The sequence below is a fragment of the Mobula hypostoma genome, chromosome 23 (genome assembly GCF_963921235.1).
Source record: "Mobula hypostoma chromosome 23, sMobHyp1.1, whole genome shotgun sequence".
In the NCBI taxonomy this organism is placed as follows: Eukaryota; Metazoa; Chordata; class Chondrichthyes; order Myliobatiformes; family Myliobatidae; genus Mobula; species Mobula hypostoma.
In genome coordinates, this window is record NC_086119.1 from 20,388,613 (window position 1) to 20,410,206 (window position 21,594).

The 21,594-nt window shown below is 38.2% G+C and overlaps 1 protein-coding gene across 10 annotated transcripts in view; it reads right to left on the bottom strand.

Moving 5' to 3' along the window:
- Nucleotides 1-274: 274 nt before the first annotated feature.
- Nucleotides 275-21,594, bottom strand: part of git1 (G protein-coupled receptor kinase interacting ArfGAP 1) — a 233,902-nt gene continuing 212,582 nt past the window's right edge. For 5 of the 10 annotated variants that reach the window (XM_063031294.1, XM_063031292.1, XM_063031291.1 and 2 more), the window contains 6 exons: nucleotides 20,638-20,856; nucleotides 19,429-19,539; nucleotides 13,724-13,800; nucleotides 10,905-11,078; nucleotides 7,315-7,378; nucleotides 275-4,795 (listed from right to left, as the gene is read on the bottom strand). In XM_063031294.1, coding sequence (XP_062887364.1) covers nucleotides 4,583-4,795; nucleotides 7,315-7,378; nucleotides 10,905-11,078; nucleotides 13,724-13,800; nucleotides 19,429-19,539; nucleotides 20,638-20,856 — 858 coding nt within the window. In that variant the 3' untranslated portion in view covers nucleotides 275-4,582. The remainder of the gene's footprint in view (nucleotides 4,796-7,314; nucleotides 7,379-10,904; nucleotides 11,079-13,723; nucleotides 13,801-19,428; nucleotides 19,540-20,637; nucleotides 20,857-21,594) is intronic. The other 5 variants (XM_063031293.1, XM_063031299.1, XM_063031298.1 and 2 more) reach the window with 5 other exon arrangements.

Consider the following 21,594-nt stretch of genomic DNA (forward strand, 5'->3'; position numbering starts at 1 on the left):
GAAGTGTTCTTTGAACATTAACAAGACCAGCAGCGGTATGGTTAAGTTTCTGATACTGGGGAGTTACTCATTTTACAAAAAAAAGCACAATGAATTCAAATGGATAATCAACTCCTCAAGTAGATCTTGCAATTTATTTTTTTATTTCAAGGCATTTAACCAATGTAATGAAAGTGAAACGATAAATTCTTAATTACTCAGATGAATGCAAGATGTATACAATAATTAGTATACATTGTTTAGAATTTCTTCATATTCAACACTTAATTCAATATTCTTTGAATATTTTTAATCCAAAATAATTGTGTAGAGCAAGCATTGTGCACAACTGCATGTATTTATTTCAATACAAATGTACAATAGATGAGTTTACAAGGAAGCTCACCACCATCACCACATTTCCACTACCATCTACAATAGAGTGCATTTCTAAATGGCATTAGTTACAATTAGCATTCATTGCACAAAAGAAACAGTAAGCAGGTCACTGACTATCTTTGTTAAATATAACTTTTAGCACTCAATTGTCCAAAAGTGCATGCTTAACACCATTTGAGATATCAGACATTTGGATTTTTTTTTCAATAAAACTTTTGTACCACATCAAGGGTTAGTAATGGAACATATAAAACAATTACAAGGCTGGACCCAAGAGGGATCCCTTTAGAAAGCATTCTAAAACTGTATGAAATGTAGTTTATAAACATCTGAATCCAGGGGATTGGATAGAAACCATCCGCAGTATTGGTTTACTTTAGAATATATACATCATTTTTGTGAGTGTAAAATTAACATTTCAAACTGTTATTGGTAAAAGTTCTAGTGCCTCAAAGATGTGTTGCAATATTATCTAAGTCAGACATCACTCCCCTCTAGAATGTTTCTGTTGTATCATAACAGATCAATTTTAGAAGATCACTGGTAAAATTCTACAACTTGGCATTCATGTGCTTCAAACCATTCCACAGGGTGGAATGTTGATTTTGTAGTAGCTTATTGTACTGCATGGACAGGTGGTAAACATCATAGATGGGCACACTCCCTTCAAGTGTGCTCCAATATCATAATCAATTAACTCATGCAAATACCCTTTTTGACAAATTGGCTATTACTGTTTTGAGGGATAGTGTTAATTATACTGCAATTTCAAAATTTTTAAATCAAAATTTTATAAGTTCTTTTAGTTAATACATTCTCCGTTCTCAGAATAGAAACACTAAATTCAATATGCTCCCCTCTCTACTTTATTCCACTCTTAAGGCCAGAAGTTACTGAATGCTGGAAGGGATTTCCAAAGTGGCAATGAAGCTTAAAATGTCAGGTAAGTTAACAGCTACTAACGGGGACTATAAAAGCACAATGCTTTTATAACCCTCGTTTTATACTGACATTCACTGTGAAAATTCCTGCTGATATATTCCATTTTCTCACTGTGTTGCTCAGTGAGAAAGGGAAGGGATTATGCTGTATGTGGTTCTAGTTTTACATCTGCAGTAATTCATGGTTAAAAATGGCTAAAACCACACGATTATAAGCAGTGTTAAAGAGGCTACAGGAAATAAATCTATGATACCATCAAATCACATTTTAAATAGAGATACAGTATATTTAATCTCTCCCAGATTTGTGAGACTATTATTTAGAGCTGGATTTTGTAAAATTAAACAGATAATGAACTTGCAGTTTTGGCCCAAGTATGATCTATCTGTACTGAATCACTATGTTGGTCTGGATGCCAAATTTACCCCTGCTGTAAAGAACACTAAACTTACTGCTTGTTTGGCGCCCCAATTTGACTCAGGAGATAAACAAATCAATCCATGGTAAGCAGAAGGCACTTTACCTGATCTCACCTTGAAAGTCGTGACAGTTAAAAGCCTGTTCTGAAATGTTTCTGTAACTAGGCAAGGTGTTATTTTTGCAACACGTGGAACTTGCAAATTACTGACAAAATTAGTTTGTTCTGCGACTGTTAAATGTCCATTGGATAATTGCTTCCCAAAGTTTAAAAACTAGTGGTTAAGGCATTCTAATTGGACATGTTCTGGAAGAAAATCCTATAACATTTCATGACTTTGTAAACAAGACAATACTTACAGAATCAAAGAAAAAAACAACACTCTGGGGTAAAGGCAATGAGCAAACAATATTACTTGTACACAGGATGTTAGCATTTCGAAATAGTGTGTTTGAATTGGGCAGTAGTGAGTCATTATCACAAATGTCATACAAGGTCAGACTACTGATTTTTACCCTTGCTGTTGGCAAACATCCCAGCAGCAGCTTTCTTATAAAACAATTACAGCACAAACACCTTCTCTTGCTTTTCTGAGTCATTCTTAATAAATGCTCTAATGGTCTAAATCTAAGTGTGGTGTCAAGTTAAGAAGATATTTGAGGCAGTTCAAAAGAACAAAGCCCCACTGCCCACGTACTGCATGATTAGTCTGCAACATGCCCTGAAACAGCCTTTAATTCTGTATTTTTCTTACCCGAATAGCATACTGTAGTATTACTGTTTCATGATACAAATAGTTATCAAATTTTATAATGTTAGTCCATTATTCATTACCAAATCTTCCTCTGGCTTTGATGAGCATTTATCAAATAAACACAAGTAAAAAGATTTGCAATACTTCCATGTTCAGTCAACAATTGACTTTACCTAGTATCCTTCACCCAAGCTGAATTCATCCACCGATTCATCCTAGTGTCGTGGATGCAGTGGTTTTGGTTACCCTGGTTTAGAGTGATGAAAATTTCTAGCATTTAACATAATGAAATGACACATTTACTAGTTTACTTTAATATACTAAATTTGCACTCAAATCTGGAATGCCTTAGAATTCAATCAGGCTAGGTTTGAAAAAAGAATCTGAATAAGTGTTCATACCTCTGACAATCTCACTTATTGAAGCTTCTTTTAATATATAGATTGAAAAAGTCTCTCTAGTTACTATTCCCTTTCAACTAACTTAGTTTCAGGCATTTGAAGCTGCAATTCTAGTATTCCAATTTAATTTCCAAATTGCTAATGTTGAGTGGAAAAACTTGATCAATATTTACTCATTTTCTAAAAAAATTGGTTTGGCTAAATGAAGACAACTTTAATATTATGCATTTAGAACTTTCTGAATGATAATAAATTTTCCAAAGCTCAATTTAAAAAAAAAGAAATCTGTAAAAGTTAAGATTAGGTGACATCACTTCCCATTCAAAATTCACATCTCCTAGAGTTATTATATATAGATTTTCTTTCACTGAAATGTCAAGTCAATGCATAAATGCTGGAGATAGTGTTTTTTGTTCCCCCTTGTAAATGTTACTTGTTTTAATTAAGGATGAACATTTTCAAAGAAGTGAATAAATGCATCATGATTCTTAATTCATGAGTAACGAAAATCAGACTTTAGTGTCGTATAGCAATGGCCACTCCATTAATATTTACCGTCAGTATGCTGTACAATGAAACATACTGGCAGCATAATGCCCCTATATTTGGTGCCTATGGGCAACAAGGAGCTACATGTTCAAAAGTATTCCTGTACAGTTACTGCTAGGTGGCTCAAGAAAATATTCTCTTCCAAATTTTCGGAAGTGATATACATGAAAAGTATAGTGTTTAGACTTTTAAACAATGGCGAACTTTCAATATAACCGATTGTTGTAATCAAGTAGCATTTCGAGCCATTGCACAGTAATTTACTAAACTATGAACTTACACTCTACGATTTATGACCGTTGGAGTGGTCAATGCAAAAAAATAGTGCCACTAAGAAAGCAAAGAGTGGAAACTACACTACTATGGGGTACTACCGTTCAACAAGGTTCAACTGTTATAAGGCATACAATGCACAAAGATGCAATGGTATTGATAGTTGCCAGTTACAGACAGGTTCACAGTATCCTATATGAAAAGGCACCCCACTCTTGGTATTTTTGACAGCTTTTAACAGGGTCCATGGTTCTTCAGCTTCAGGTGACGGAAAAATAAAGCAGCAAGTAACCCATTGATAGTCCATGTTAAATCTAGATACTCTCAAACAAGAACTTAAGAGAAATATTCAAGGTATGGCTATGTGGTTGAAATGACTTGCTTGCAGTTCTTCCATACAAGTCAATGGGACGCAAGATGCCTTGTCGCACTGAAATTTTACAGCGTTAATATCCACCTATGTAGCACATAGTACTTTTCAAAACAACTTAATTGAGTTAAGAATTCCAGTGTAACATCACCTGATGGTCAAAAAAGTAAATATTTACATCTTGCCAAAATGTCCAAAGTTGACAGTTATTGGCCATCACTGCACTGCAACTTCTGCTTTGGCCAAGTCATTTATGTAGTGGTAGCGATTCTGGTTAAGTATGACTGGTGCATTCTACCACAACATTGGAGATTTAACCTTTCCTAGCCTTCTTCAATGTGAAAGCCAAAACAGTCTATCACAGGAAAAAAAAAATCCACAGTATTTAAATCAGCATATGTACAGGGATTTCAGTTTGCTTTTGAAGAAATATGCGTTTCTTTAGTCTCCCAAATGTACAGCAGAAAAATATGGAATGTGATTGAAGTGCTTTACCATCATTGTTTTTTTTCACGGGTTGTTATAGTAACCAGCTGCTTGGCTGCCTTGGCAATGTCATAGGCACACTGGATGACTTGTTGTGTGAGCAACTGAATATCAACTGGTGCACCAGGCTCTGGTGGAATTGTTTTCCTGCATTCACATTGCAGTCGGAAGGCACTAGCATTTAGCAATTTCAAAGAAGACCGAACTGTATCCAGCGAAGGTTTCTGATAATAAAAAATATATAATAAGGGATAATGTCAACATAAGCTAGAGAGCTTCTACACAGTAACAGACCATTTATTTACAAAATAAAGTTCAAAGAAAATTATCAAAGTATATATATGTCACCATACACAACCCTGAGATTCATTGTCTTGTGAGCATAGTCAATAAATCTACAGAATAATAACCCTAACAGAATCAACTAAAGACCACCCAATCTGGGCGTTCAACCAGAGCACAGAAGACAACAAACTGTGCAAATACAAAAAGTAACAAAAAATAAGAATAAATAAGCAATAAATATTGAGAATAAGAGATGAAGAGATGAGTAAAGGAATGTGACTTACCTTTGCACTTAAACTAATGCCACATACTGAACTTGGTAAATTCAAAATTACTTAACATAAAATTTCAGAGCAATAAAATCCTTGCAATGAACTTTAATTAGTCATAGTCATACATTATTGATCCCGGGAGAAACTGGTTTTCGTTACAGTTGCACCATAAATAATAAATAGTAATAGAACCATAAATAGTTAAATAGTAATATGTAAGTTATGCCAGTAAATTATGAAATAAGTCCAGGACCAGCCTATCAGCTCAGGGTGTCTGACCCTCCAAGGGAGGAGTTGTAAAGTTTGATGGCCACAGGCAGGAATGACTTTTTATGACACTCTGTGCTGCATCTCGGTGGAATGAGTCTCTGGCTGAATGTACTCCTGTGCCCACCCAGTCCATTACGTAGTGGATGGGAGACATTGTCCAAGATGGCATGCAACTTAAACAGCATCCTCTTTTCAGACACCACCGTGAGAGAGTCCAGTTCCATCCCCACAACATCACTGGCCTTACGAATGAGTTTGTTGATTCTGTTGGTGTCTGCTACCCTCAGCCTGCTGCCCCAGCACACAACAACAAACATGATAGCACTGGCCACCACAGGCTTGTAAAACATCCTCAGCATCGTCCAGCAGATGTTAAAGGACCTCAGTCTCCTCAGGAAATAGAGACGGCTCTGACTCTTCTTGTAGACAGCCTCAGTGTTCTTAGACCATTTGCTTACTAGTTCTATTGCAATCCCAGCTTCAGATGGGACTAAAGAATGCTATTTTAAATTAATCCTTGCTCCATACAGCAGACTGTACCTTCTGCCAGGAATGCGCACAGACTTCTTGCCTGTCATATGAGGGCCTGAACAGAATAATTCACAGGAACATGTCCATGCTGAGCATAATGCCAATTTGAACCAACTCCATTTGTCTGCAAAAGTTTCTTATCCTTCTAGTCTGTCTGTTCATGTGTCTAAATGCATCTTGAACTTTGCTACCATATCTGGAGAAACACACAAAATACTGGAGAAACTTGGCAGATCAGGCAGCCCCTATGGAGATGATTAAAGTGTCGATGTTTTGAGCAGAGACTCTTTATCTGTCCCGCTGAATTCCTCCTGCATTTGTGTCACTCTGGATTTCCAGTATCTGCACAATCTCTTGTGGTTATTATATCTGCTTCTACCACTTCCTCAGCAGTGCATTCACAGCACTTACAACCTTCTATATGAATAAATATGCCTCACAAATCTCCTTTACAGTGCAGTATCCAACAATTATAAATGCAATTTTCAATACACACTCAGTGGCCACTTCATTAGGTACAGGAGTGGAACCGGGTGTGCTCTTCTGCAGCTATAGCCCATCCACTTCAGTTTGACACGTTATGCACTCAAGAGATTCTCCTCTAAACACCATTGTAACATATGGTTACTTGAGTTACTGTCGGCTTCCCGTCAGCTGGAACCAGTCTGGCCATTCTCCTCTGACCTCTCTCATTAATAAGGAATTTTCACCCATAGAACTGCCCCTCACAGAATATGTTTTGCTTTTTTTTTGCACCATTTTCTGTAAACTCTAGAAATTGTCCATGGAAATCCCAGGAGAGCCCAGCTTCTGAGATACTCAAACCACCCTGTCTAGCATCACCAATCATTCCACAGTCACTTAGATGACATTTCTTTCCCATTCTGATGTTTTGCCTGAACAACAACTAAACCTCTTGACTGTCTACATGCTTTTATGCACTGAGTTGCTGTTGCATGATTAGCTCATAATATATTTTGCATTAACGAGGTGTACAGTGTACCGAATAAAATAGCCGCTTAGTGTACATGAACAAAATGAAGGCAGTTTTTTTTATTAGAGATACTGTTTCTTTTAATACAAAGTTTAAGATCAGCTTGGCTGAACGACTGGTATTCTGACTCAAATCATATGATCATGGATTGAAAATTTCAGATTTCAGTGTACAAGTTAGGCTGATTGAGGAAATTATACATTGTTAGGCTTTAAATGGGAGTCACATCAACCTGTGCATGTTGATATCTGCATTTGAAGAGTAGCTCTGGCCCTTAGTACTACCAAAGAAACAGGTAAATTGACTTTTCATCTCATTTCTACCCCTCCAAAAGAATACCATTACCTTCTGACAATGATATAGACAAAATTACTTTCAATTCATGACCTACCTTTGGAAAAAGAGAAGCCATTTCAGTAACAGCAGAGTGAATCTTTTCAGAACATGGCACAAAACTGTCAATGAAATACACGAAGGATTAAGATTCATTCACTGACCCATGTTTGTTCTTATGCACAGCTACGAAGGTCTCAAAGTGAGGCCTCAGAAGACAAAATATACATATAGCAAAAGGGCAAGTGCAAATCTGGAGGGGACCGGATTAAAGGAAACAGAAGTCAGTTGAAGAGGCAAATATGAGGAAATCTGCAGATGCTGGAATTTCAGGCAACACACATAAAAGTTGCTGGTGAACGCAGCAGGCCAGGCAGCATCTCTAGGAAGAAGTATAGTTGACGTTTCAGGCCGAGACCCTTTGTCAGGACACCTAGTAACCAGATTAGTTGAGCAGCAGGAGTGGACAGCAATCCTGAGGTCCTGCAGATGTTCAATTGGGTTAAGGTCAAGACTCTGATTGGACCATTCAATTACATCAATTTTCTTTGTTTGAAGCCACTCCATGGTAGTGTGCTTTGGGTTGCTGTCCTGCTGAAAGATAAACTTTCTACCCAGTTTAAGCTTTCCGGCAGAGGAGAGCTGGTTTTTATCCAGGATCTCTCTGTATTTAGCAATGTTCATCTCCTGACAATCCTGACCAGATTTCCAGCCCCTGCTGCTAAAAAGCATTCCCACAGCATGACGCTACATCCACCAAACTTTACAGTAGTAGGGATGGTGTTACCAGGCTGATGCACAGTATTAAATTTACACCACACATACTGCTTGGTGTTGAGGCCAAAATTCCACTTTAGTCTCAACTGAACACAAGACCTTCCTCCACATCTCTACAATGATGCTTTGCAGAGTCTGTACAGGCAGTCCTCTGGTTACGCACAAGTTCCGTTCCTGGGTCCGTCTTTAAGTCGGATTTGTACGTAAGTCGGAACAGGTACATCCGGTATTATTTAGTGTCAGTCAAACGTTTGTCTCAGTATATATTTTACCTTTCTATGCATATAAAACTCTTAAGAAACATATGTATTTCAATAATTAAATCAGTGTGTTGCTTAGTAATAATGGTAGCTTTCATTGGGGCAGGGCCTTTCACACGCTCCACTATTCTCACTTTATCCTTTAAAATTGTTCCGATCTTTGACCGACTGTAGCTTAACGCTTTTCCAATGACCGATGGCGTTTCACCTCTTTTCAATCGCTTTATTATTTCCACTTTATTTTCAATCGTGATCATTTTCCGTCAACAGAACAGAAACACTGCGGATTCAGCAGCAGCCGCCGTGGACTGTAGGTCCTGACCTGAGCTCCCCCGGGTCCTAAAGTCTGCAGTGTTCTCAGTGACTGTTGGCATCACAGTAGCCTCTCTTATAAACGCCATTCTTTTCTGCCAACTTGGTTTAGAAGGGCTGCCTGATCTAGGCAGTGTGGCTGTGGTTTCATAATTTTCCTCTTTTTCACTATGGTCTACATGGAACTCTGAGAAATGTTCAGTGCCTTTCAGGTGGTCTTGTACCCTTCCCCAGATGTGTTTTTCTATTATCATTTCCTTGACTTGTCATGAACGCTCATGTCTTCATTTCAGTTTGGTCTGTTGAAAATCTACTGTACTGTTGGACCTTACAGAGAGAGGGGTATTTATTCAAGCGATCCTTCAATTTTTTTACATCAACAATTGGGTGAATTGGTGAGGTGATACAGTATTGCATCTGAGTAAAGCTATCGTAGTAATTACAACAGGGAGTAATATTTTTCCACCTCACAATTTAGGTTTTTGCAGATTAGCTCAAACAATCCTAGTTCAATACATTTTAAATTTAGAAAATGAGACAGTAAAATGTGAAAATAGTCATGGGGTCTGAACATTTTCCCAAGGCATTGTAATTATTATGAAATAGTTAATATTACTAAAGGCTGTTTTAAATCACATTCATGAGGAAATCTGCAGATGCTGGAAATTCAAGCAACACACACAAAATGCTGGTAGGACGCAGCAGGCCAGGCAGCATCTATAGGAAGAGGTACAGTTGACGTTTAGGGCCGAGACCCTTCGTCAGGACTAACTGAAAGAAGAGATAGTAAGAGATTTGAAAGTGGGAGGGGGAGGGGGAGATCCAAAATGATAGGAGAAGACAGGAGGGGGAGGGATGGAACTAAGAGCTGGAAAGTTGATTGGCAAAAAGGATACCAGGCTGGAGAAGGGAGAGGATCATGGGATGGGAGGCCTAGGGAGAAAGAAAGAGGGAGGGGAGCATCAGAGGAAGATATAGTGAGAGGGACAGAGGGAGAAAAGAGAGAGAGAAAGAAAGGGGGGAATAATAAATAAATAAGGGATGAGGTAAGAAGGGGAGGAGGGGCATTAATGGAGGTTAGATAAGTCAAAGTTCATGCCATCAGGTTGGAGGCTACCCAGACGGAATATAAGGTGTTGTTCCTCCAACCTGAGTGTGGCTTCATCTTGACAGTAGAGGAGGCCGTGGATGGACATGTCCGACTGGGAATGGGATGTGGAATTAAAATGTGGCGCCACTGGGAGATCCCGCTTTCTCTGGTGGACAGAGCGTAGGCGTTCAGCGAAACGGTCTCCCAGTCTGCGGCGGGTCTCGCTAATATATAGAAGGCCGCACCAGGTGCAATATATCACCCCAGCCGAATCACAGGTGAAGTGTTGCCTCACCTGGAAGGGCTGTCTGGGGCCCTGAATGGTGGTGAGGGAGGAAGTGTAAGGGCATGTGTAGCACTTGTTCTGCTTACAAGGATAAGTGCCGGGAGGGAGATCGGTGGGAAGGGATGGGGGGGGGACGAATGGACAAGGGAGTCGCATGGAGCGATCCCTGTGGAAAGCAGAAAGGGGGGGGGGAGGGAAAGATGTGCTTGGTGGTGGGATCCCGTTGGAGGTGGCGGAAGTTACGGAGAATAATATGTTGGACCCGGAGGCTGGTGGGGTGGCAGGTGAGGACCGGGGAACCCTATCCCTAGTGGGGTGGCGGGAGGATGGAGTGAGAGCAGATGTGCGTGAAATGGGGGAGATGCATTTGAGAGCAGAGTTGATGGTGGAGGAAGGGAAGCCCCTTTCTTTAAAAAAGGAGGATACCTCCTTCGTCCTGGAATGAAAAGCCTCATCCTGAGAGCAGATGCAGCAGAGACGGAGGAATTGCGAGAAGGGGATGGCATTTTTGCAAGAGACAGGGTGGGAAGAGGAATAGTCCAGGTAGCTGTGAGAGTCCGTAGACTTATAGTAGACATCAGTAGATAAGCTGTGTCCAGAGATAGAGACAGGAAGATCAAGAAAGGGGAGGGAGGTGTCAGAAATGGACCAAGTAAATTTGAGGGCAGGGTGAAAGTTGGAGGCGAAGTCAATGAGTTCAGCATGCGTGCAGGAAGCAGAACCAATGCAGTCGTCGATGCAAATCACATTCAACCATTTACATGACATAGAGAGATATTCAGTTACTTAATAAAACATTGTGGTCCAATGTGTTGGCCTGCTTACTTACTTACTGGCTAGTGCAACCAAACAATATTTCAACTTTTTTTTTGCAACTACTACCCTACATCATTAATGCTTAATTAAGCAGTTCGCATACATACCTTTCATGCTTACACTCTTGTGCTGCTCGAAGCAGCTCCTGGATGTTTTTGGTGACCTGCTCTGTTTTAAGGATTACATCCTCTGTACTCGGAAGGCTTGGATCTAGCTCACCCTCATGCTCGTCAAACTCTAGATGGAGGTCATCATCCCTTCCCATCTTCCCATCAGCAATACTTATGGGGGGGGGGGAAGAGGGGGAAAGAAAAGAGAAAAAAAAACAAGTAAATGTAAATTGAGTTTAATAACCCAGCAACTAAAATAGTACCTACAGTAAGTTCTCAGTACATTGTCAGGTGCATATAGAAACCAACTGCATCATTATGTTACTAACTTTAAAAAGACTCAGGATTCAGATCACACCACAAGTAGCACTGGATCACTCGAAACTCAAAATGTTAAATATGTACCATGTAACACAGGTTGTGCCTACAATGACATTGCCCCTAATACCTCATTTCAACTTTCAGAAATCTTTAAAGCTGTGGAGTGATTAATTTTGCATCTCCCTTCACCAGTCACAAACTGGAAGGTGCTACAATTTCCAGAAAATAATTACTTTACACTCTGAAAGTTGTTTACCATGGGACCTTACAGGTCAGTATCAAAGCAGCAGTAACTGTGTAATGGAATTGATGAATGAAGTTTGCAACATGAGTGTATAATTACTTTAGAGGCAATGATGTCAACATGCAAGAAATATGAAGAATCCATGGAATAACAAGATATAGCCTAGATGTGTTGATGACTGGCAGGTTGGTGAGCTTGCTGGTCACATCACCAGGAGCATGCTGTCTTTTCTAGTAGGCTCCTTGAGCAACTATGATGGCCTGGGACAGAAAAGCTCCAGTCCTTGGTGTACTCATGTTTTGAGATAGTTACAGAGTAATCTTGGTAAAAATGCCAGTTTCAGTTTCTTGTGTGAATCAATGTATACTCATGCAATTACAATGTAATCTATTCCTCCTCTGTGTGACTGGGCTTGTGTACGAACAATGAGTGCAGTCAGGTACCCTTCTAGTTTTGAATAAAGCTTTTGCATGAGGCACTACCTTCAGAAACAGTGTAGAAAGCGAAGTTAAAAGTGATTAGCAAGCTCCATCTCCTAAAAACAAAATATATACCAAGTGCCACACCTGCCCATTCACCTTCGCCCTAACCTCCATTCAGGGCCCCAAACAGTCCTTCCTGATGAAGCAACACTTTACTTATGAACCTGCTGGGGACATCTATTGATTCTGGTACATCTGATACGGCCTCTTCTACAATGGTGAGATCCGTCATAAATAGGACTTCTTTGAACACCACCACTCCATCTGCTAAAAGCCAATGGTGGCCAAGCATTAATTCAGATTTTTATTCCCGTTCTGACATGTCAGTCCACTGGTTCCTCTTGTGCCATGATTAGGTCACCATCAGGGTGGAAGAGCAAAACCTTGTATTCCTCCAACCTGATGGCATGAATATCAATTTTGCCTTCCGGTTAAATTTCCCCCCTCCACTCTTCTCTTATTCCCCACTCTAGCCTTCTACTTCTTTTCACCTGCCTATCATCTCCTCCTAGGTTCCTTCCTCCTCTCCTATCAGATTCCTTTTACGTTTCCTAGCCACCTGGCTTCACCTATCACCCAGCTATCATCCTTCCCCACCAACCCTCCCATCTTTTTATTCTGGCGCCTTCCTTTCCAATCCTGCTTATTTATTTCCATGGTTGCCTCCTAATCTGCTGAATTCCTCCAGCATTTTGTCTGCTGCTCTGGATTTCCAGCATCTGCAGAATTTCTCTTGTTTATATAGTGTCAATTGCCTTAATATTTGCTTAAAAATTGCAATTCTTTGGAAATATTCATCAACATTATCTCCTTTTGATTAGCTCAGAAATGCATCTTGTGTGTGTTGCTTTGGATATCCAGCATCTGCAGAATTTCTTGCATTTATGTATACAGCTCTAGCAACCTTACAGAAACTGAGCATCTGGTTATCCTTCCACAATGGATATCATGTTGCAGAATTGGACTCCAAACCTCAGTACTGGTGGCCTTCTTTGTATTCTTCATGATGTTCCATTGTAAATAACTGACCTAAAACTTATTGCATGCATCATCCACTTTAATGTCTTAAAGTGGAAAGACTAACCACACATTCCTATTATAGACATCCCACTCTGAAAAAACTCATTTCAGGGAGGTAGCACCACCAATTTGCCGGAGACTCCCGGAACTTCTGGAAGAGGTGGGATGTCTGCAATAGAGTAGCTCCTTAGCAGCTAGCCAGCTAATTTAAATAATGTTAGCTATGCTAATGAATGAATGACACCTGTTAAACTCACCTCAACATGTCTTTTACAGTCTTAACCCACCATGGGCAATAGAAAAGTCATTGTTGCAAACAGTGCACCGAGCAACACTGTCATTATTTTTTATCCCTATTAGGCAGGGGTACAACTTAGTGTCGTCTGGGGTGACGTTTTTTTTTGGGACACTCTGCCATGGCTCTCTCGCGCTCTCTCTTTCTCGCTCGCTCTCAAAAAAACAATTTCTGGGATATTGTATATAATTTCCGGGCATCAGGGAGCCGCTATCAATATGCGGGAGACTCCCGGAACTTCCGGGAGAGGTGGGTTGGCTGCTATTATACAGAAATTATAATGGCATGCTTGCAATTATGCAAATAACAGTATTTGCAGAGATAGCTTGTGGGTGGGATGGAAATAATATTGTAAAAGCTAGAGAGTAACATCTTGTCGAAAGGTTCCTCTGGTGAGTACCACTAAACAGGTTCATGCAACAGAGTGCCATAATCAACATCAAACTCTTCTCACCCTGGTGGTAGTTCAATGGCCTGGGTATTGTCATAATCACTGTCTGTTCCGCTGCCACGTTTGTCTAGTTTGGACACCTAAGAGGGGAAAAAAAGGGACAAAACATAAGCACAATACAGCTGTAAGATGCAGAGATAGCACAATCAAACTAATTTTCATTAGTAATTATAAGAACATTGCAAGCAGACTAGTAGGAAGAGAATCTCAAATCCACACAAGAGAGAGCAGCTCCAGTTATTATAATGCAAAAAAAAAAGTTCAGCAACTGAAATTTGTATTTAACCATACTGTGTTATGGCCATAAGTATTAGGCATCAAAATGTTATTTAGTCTAATTAGTAACACAAACAACTTAAACCCTGAACATAAAACTGATAAGTGAACTGGGTGGCAGTTGGGGCACCGAACTTTTGCAGATTCTTTTACCACTTATGAATTATTAATTAACAATTTCAAATGAGATAATTTTCAATATGATTTTTACAAATGGGATTAAAATTGTTATTGGTGAGGAACAAATCTGGCAGCTGTTTTACCAATATTAGATTCCACAACGGTGTATAATTGACAGTGTAGTGTTTGCAAATTCTGTTGTGAAAATCTGTACCAAATTTGATTTCACAAAATTCCTCAATATAACACTCAAAGGTTGTTTGCATTACAAGGGTTCTCACTTCGCAAAAATACCCTAGAATATTTGTGAAGCTCCAGAATTAACATTTCAACAATTTTCTAAAATGCACAACTCTAGCCTTTCTAATGTTCTGGATCTCAATGTTTAAAGTCAGATCTTCTTGTGATTTACATTTTAAGAATATTTTCCAATTTTTATTATTTTCCTTTACATCTAAAGGATTAGCAGTTATGGTTTTAATAGAAGAAGACAAAACACATGCATTCTTCTGAAGCTTTCTTTAAATAAAATACTTACATAATGGCAGATGCTTCCAATATATCACTGTTTTCCTGTTTCAAAGGCATCTTTTTGATACTGCATATCAGATGGTATAGAGGTTTGAAAATTTCCCTTTTCCTCATCTTTGAATTTTCCAAACAAATTGAAGGAAAAGCACTTCATATTAAGGTACCATAACCTGGCATGCTAGAGTAAAATTTTCAACTGCACTAGTTCTTAATATCCTCACCACTGCAGTTTTATAATGAACTGCTGCAATTTGTTACATAAAAATTTTAAAATCCATAAAGTACATTTCCCAAAATCTTATTGACATTGGATAGTCAGATAACGTTCTCAAGGTATTAATCTTAGATTTCTCTTCCCAAGCTGTTGGTTTAAAAGTCCACATTATTAGCGAGCCTAGCTCACCAATGGTCTGAAAGCAAATGAGATTTTGAATTAAAATTGCTTAATTAAATGGTTCTGAGAGATACTCCAAAGTAACCTAATTATATTTAATGCAACTTGCCTACAATGATTCAAAAGTTCGTGAAATAATTGTAAATTTGTTGCATATTTTTTCAGATTACTACATTTAAATTGTATGACTCATTAAAGTAATAACTATGCGTCTACGAATATATCTAGTGCCCTAAGTATATTAGCATACAAATTAGTACCTTCTCTCTTGAAATGCTGTCAGGTTTGATATAAATAAATGTAAGAAACTGAATAGATCCCATCTTTATTATCCTCCTTTCTAAATTCCATACAACAAGACTTAATAAAGGACAAGGTACTTCTCCAGTTAAAGAAAGTAAAGATCTGATTCAAGACTACTTAGCAAGGATTAACTCTAATTATCTTGAACAGCAAGATCTTGGAATCATCTGCACTACACCATCTTCATGCAGCTTTATAAACGATAAGGATTGTTCTTTAATTTTACATATTCAATATCAGAAGCTTTGATAGCAATGTTCTTATGAGAAAAAAAAGTTCCCATTACAAAAAAAAAGCCTAATTTAACCCTTTGAGGACTACAGTAACTTCTGTCTTACAGTTTAACAAAATTAGTAAAAATGTTAAGGCTTTATGGCCATAGATTCTGATGCATTTTGTTTTAGTGGAAATACAATGAAACACTAATTTAAAACAAAATTGTTTATTTCAGCCTGTAAGAAGTTCTCAGAGGGTTAACTTTGAGGACACAAACAATTCTGCAATCTCTTTTTAGAAAGTCTAATATTTTGACTCAGATTTTGTAAATCTAAAGTTGGATCCATGCAGCTGAGAAAATGATTGCCAGTAACGGCTGCTAAAATCAGTTGAATAATTGAGGATCAAATTTAATAGGCAACAAAAATTGATCTCCACTCATAGAATAAAGCATTTTTGAATTAAAATACATTTGTTTTTTTGTGAATAAGTGCAATGAAATTTTTGAATATTTTGCACTACTGTTGATTTCCTTGCAGAATTACCATTAATCACCAGCCCCACAAACGCTATTTTGTATATTAAGACCATAAAAAAAAGATATGCAAGCTTTATAGTGCACTGGTTAATAACTTCCATATTTGCCATTAAAATAGTACAATTTATTGCCTAATTTTATTTAAATTTACAAAACCTGTGTCACAATAGTTTAAGATGGAAGAATAGAAGCATTCAGAGAGCTAATATAGGCATACAGGGATGATCATCAGGGTAACCCAAGAAAATGAATACTTGAATGGCAAAAAGACATGCTTGACAAATGATAGCCATCGAAAGCCCTCGTACTACTTAAGAAAGTAAGGATGTTAAAACTGTAGAAAGGGAAGCAGTAGTTACATAGGAAGCATTGGTAGCTATAGCCCGGTTACAGGGGCTCAACTTTTGGAATGCCTTAAAAATGTAAACTAAACACACATTTCAATTTGGTACATTCTTTACCCATGTTTCATTGCGTAGCCTTTTTCCATCACAGTTGCAACTAATTCTCATTTCATCTTCACGAGATCACTCTCACACGAGACCACCAAATTCACTTTTTAAACTGAAGCTAAAGAAAAAATTCACACACGGAATACGCAAAAGGATATTTAAAAAATTTAACTTCCATATTTGGCTCTGAAAGTTATTCATAAAAGTTCTCAAGTAGATTCTGTATTCTATTATTTTCATGTTATAAAGTAATGTAACATGCAAATTGATGGCTTCAATTTATTCAAGATGTAGCTATGAATTCCTGATCATCTCTAAAGCCCTTAACAGCATGGTAAGCGACCTTCTCAACTACTGCATTTCCTGCGATACTAGTTAGGAAATTAGATTTGCCTTTATAATAATGTAGGAATTGATGGCTAGGATAGTCTGGTGGTGTGTTCCTCTATATCTGATATTATGATTACAATCCTTCTGAGCTCATTTCTGTAGAGACAGGCATCAGTGGTGTGGTCAAAGAAGCCTTAGGAAGTTTCTGCAGTGCAGATGGTACACACAGCAGCTATATAGGATTCAGAAGGAGGGTAGGATTGGATGTGACAGACCAGTCTAATCAGGTTGTATTGTCCCAGATGGTATTTAGCTTCTTGAGTAATGAAACTGCAGTCATGAGGAAAGTGAGATCTATTTCATCACACTTCTGACTTGTGCCTTGTTCCTGGTAGAAAGATTGGGGAGGGGGGGCGGTCAACAGGCAGGTACTTTCAGTAGTTGAGCTACCCTCAGTTTAAAGTGCAATGATAGAGGTATATTTGTTAAAGAGACAGAGGCTGGCAATCAGCAGGAAATATACTTACTTAATGGTAAGTATATGTTACCATTATACTTACTGCAGTCTGAAATCAAAGCTCAAAAGTAAATTGATTATGAAAGTACATATACGTTACCCTGGGATTCATTTTCTTGCAGGCATTCGCAGTAAACACAAAAAACACAACAGAATCAATGAAAGATGGCCCCCAATAGGATGGACAAAAACCAACATGCAAAAACAACAGACTGCAAATACAAAACGAGATAAGAAAAATAAATAAATAAGCAACAAATATCAAGAAAAGGAGCTGCAGAGTGCGTGAAAGTGAGTCCAGAGGTTGTGAGAACAGCTCAGTGATGGGCCAGTTGAAGTTGAGAGAAGTCAATGCCAATGTCTCACTGGGCAATACCTTCCTGACTGTACACAATTATGACACTTTCCCTCATGGGTCAATACAGTTAGGAAGGCTGCTTAATTAAACTGGGATTTGCTCCAAAGTTGCATTTATAGAATTGTACCTACATCTAGCTGTTGCTTGGAGCAGCTTATCTAATTCTGGTGAGACTGTGGGTAAGAGGCAATAGAAATTGTTTTCTTAGTCTGATAAGGCTGGGTGTGCATAGACCAGGTCGTTCACTTTGTTGTCTTCATAGCTGGTACAACATGAGATGGCCATTTCAGGGAGCAGTGAGAGTCAAATATGTTGCTATGGCCCCAGAGACATACTGATTAGATAGGAAACAAAAGCAGATTTCCTTCACTTAAAGACATTACTGAGTCTTATGCATAAACATTATACTTTCATACCTGATCAGTTTAGTGCTACCTGTTATCTTCTCAAAGCAGAGGGATATGTAATTTGTAGGTACATCTATTCAGCTCCTCAGTCTATCTTCCTCATTGTTAGATTTCAAAAGTTCTACAATTTCATTACTCACTTTTGCTCTTTTTTTTAAAAAAAGTCTAACAATCAAAATTAGTCAAACTGTCTTGAAAAATCAGTTGAACTCACATTATTTTTCAGTTCTAAATTTATGCTTTTAGGTAATTTTTTCTGATTACATAAAAAAACAGGTTTGTTTTAAAGTTTGTATGTCGTTGCCCTCTGTCTAAATCTAAATCAAGGCTCTTGGACAATATGTATTGAAGACAACATAATGTCATTGGGTTCTTTATCATAAATTAGTCAAGATAGAGGGCAAACTATGAATTTATGAAATTGGCTAGAATTGGGAGGAACAGCTTTTGGGAACAGAAACACATCCATTCTTGATTCCTTTTATATGTAGCCTTGCATGCTGTATACAATGCAGTGTTTGGGAGATCATTTTCAGCACCAATTTTACTGGGAAATGCAATGTGTAAAGTTTCTCTGTGTTCACTTAAGTGATCAAGCTTTATTTTTAAGTCTACCATTAGTGGATTATTGTCTTTCAACATTGCAGCTGTAATGTTACAAATTATGCTTTGAACTTGACATGATATGTATATCTGTAACACATTAGATTGCATTTACACTAGAGGACTGCAAATGGTGAATTTCCATAGAGTCCTTGGTAAAGAAGCTAATACAAGTCAAACTGATGCAAAGGCCTACTGGTTAATTGGCCATTCTAAATCATTCTAATTCCTAACCTTTCTTATGCCATGGACCTTTATGCAAGGGGTCTGTGGACCCCAGGTTGGGAACCCTTGTTCTAAACTGGCCTGTGATTTGGGTGGGATCGTTAAGGGAGGGAGGAGGTTTGGGCTAGTGTTATACTGGGGGTTGCTGGCTTGAAGGGTTGGAAGGGCCTATTCCGCACTGAACCTCCATAAATAAGTAAATAAATAGAAGCATACCATGCAATAAACTTGATTAGAATGTGGAATTATATTTTTTGTAAATTTTTAATGAATTACATGATCAGAATTTTTTTGGCATAGGCATTCCAAAAAAAGAGCCTCCCATCTTTGAAAGGAAAACAGAAGCCAAGGTTATACAGCAGAAGGAACAAATCCATGCAAAAGGCATGGATACATGAGCCCAGGACACTTGCTGGAATCCTTTCTGTCCCTTCTTACTTGAGCCCAACTGAGATGGTACTTAACCACGGATCTGCCGCAGTCCTGTGAACAGGAGTGCTGTGCAGAGAAGGGAAAGGGTACAGAGGTCACGGAGACACCCCTGCGAATCTGTAACATGGAAGGGACAGTGTAAACAATGGCATGCACATAGACATTAATGAACTTTCAAAAATAAACCATGCATATAACTTGCTACAGACAATTTGCAGGTAGAAACATATTGGTTAAACAATTTCATGCTGACAGTGTCAAAACAAAGTTATCTCATGTAAGATCTACTGGCAGATTGTGAATTCTGTTAATGCAACATGCATAATGAATTAATAGAACATCATAGCACAAATGAAGCAACATTAGTGCAAAGCCTTAAAATGAATCAATGCAATATCCCTTACTGAAGGTCTCAAAACAGTATTCACTCTATGATTTAAATGTTCTCTGGCCTCAATTTTCTTGGAGGCTTTGTGCATCACCAGCAAAAAAATCAGTTTCACCCCCCAAAAAATGAATTGACACAATAAATGTTAGTACACACCCTGAACCTTAAGTGCATAGTTTATATTCGTAATACCAGGACTCAAACAATCCTTTTTTTGCAGATAATGCAACTGTACACTTTTCCTGCCACCCACCTCATCACCCACTACAAATATTTGTGTGCTTACAGTATCCAGCTGATTTAGCGCAAATTTTGTTCTTCGCTCTCACTGACTGGACCAGAACTGCCAATGACCAACATTCACATCTACTGTTAGATGCCATTGGATTTCATTCCAGTTCCCAAATGGCATAGAAACAGTATAGATTCCTATGTTAAGCAACTGGATAAAGCCTCTTTCTCAAATTTACATTTATTATTCACCTTGGTGAATCAGAAAAAGTCAATTCAAGGATTAGCTAGAATCTTATTACATTCGTCTATCTTAATCAGTCAACCTAGCATTAGGCCATTTTAACTTTGAAGTAGCAGCTAAACTCAACCAGAAGTAATAATTTAATTTTATCAGTTAATCTGTCATTTAGTTGAGACATTTAAATATTGCAGTTAAATTGATTTAAAGGGCAAGGGAGTAGCTGCCTTCCTGTTTTTACCATAAACTAAAGAGATTTCTTAGCTTTGTTGGTAATGATTAAGCACTGATGAGTTAGTAAAGGTCAATATGCTTTAAGTGTGAAATTAAATCTATTTTGCAAGCATTAACTCACACTGCAGTCCAAAGGCTGAAGTCTTGTGACAATATCATCGGTAGTTTGTCCAAAAGATTTCTGCCCAGATCTGGTTTCATACATGGAAACAGCTTGCCGATCGCGTCTATTTGTACTTGTGTGAGGGGCAAGCTCCTGGCGGTCACTGGCAGCTGCTGATGGATGCAGACTAGGAGTTTGTTGCTTCATTTGTGCATTCTCTGTCTGCAGTTTGTTAATCTGACATGTAATGAAAGAGATCCACAACATCTTAAAAAAATAGTAATTTAATATTTATTAAGGCCCTGCCTTCATTCATTAATTGCATAATTTAAACATTTTTATTAAAAATTTGACAGTGATGTGTAATATAGAAAAATGCAGAGGAATAAGATTCAGTACTTTTGCCATGACCACTATATGTTATTTTATATTTCAGACTTGAATTCTCACAGGTAGAAATCAGAGCATATTAACTATTTGTGTGGTTGTGTACAAAAATCTATTTCATAGCCATTTTTCCAGTCCAATAGCCAAACAGGCTAGGGATGCCTAAAATATTTGAGGCATTGGGCAAAGCAAAAATGTCAGTTCACATTCTCATGGAAATCTGGGCACCGTTTCTCTCATTGGCAATTTGATCAGGATAGTCAACCTCTGCAAACAAAAATTACATAAAACTGGTCATTAGTGCCAACTTTTAACATTTGCTGATTTCAAAATAGTATTGAGAGACGTCACTGAGCAAAATACAATACACAGGCACTGATCACTGGTGCACAACTGTTAACTTATCAATTTAACATTAAGTCCTCAACTCTTGTGCACTGCATTTTACATCCTCCCTTTTCACCTCATTTATGTACCTTTTTAAGAAATCATTTTCTATTCTGTTCTACCATGATTATTTTGGATGTACAAACCAACTATAAAATGGTACGGCAGTGTGGACAAGAGAGGAGTACATTCTCAGAAATG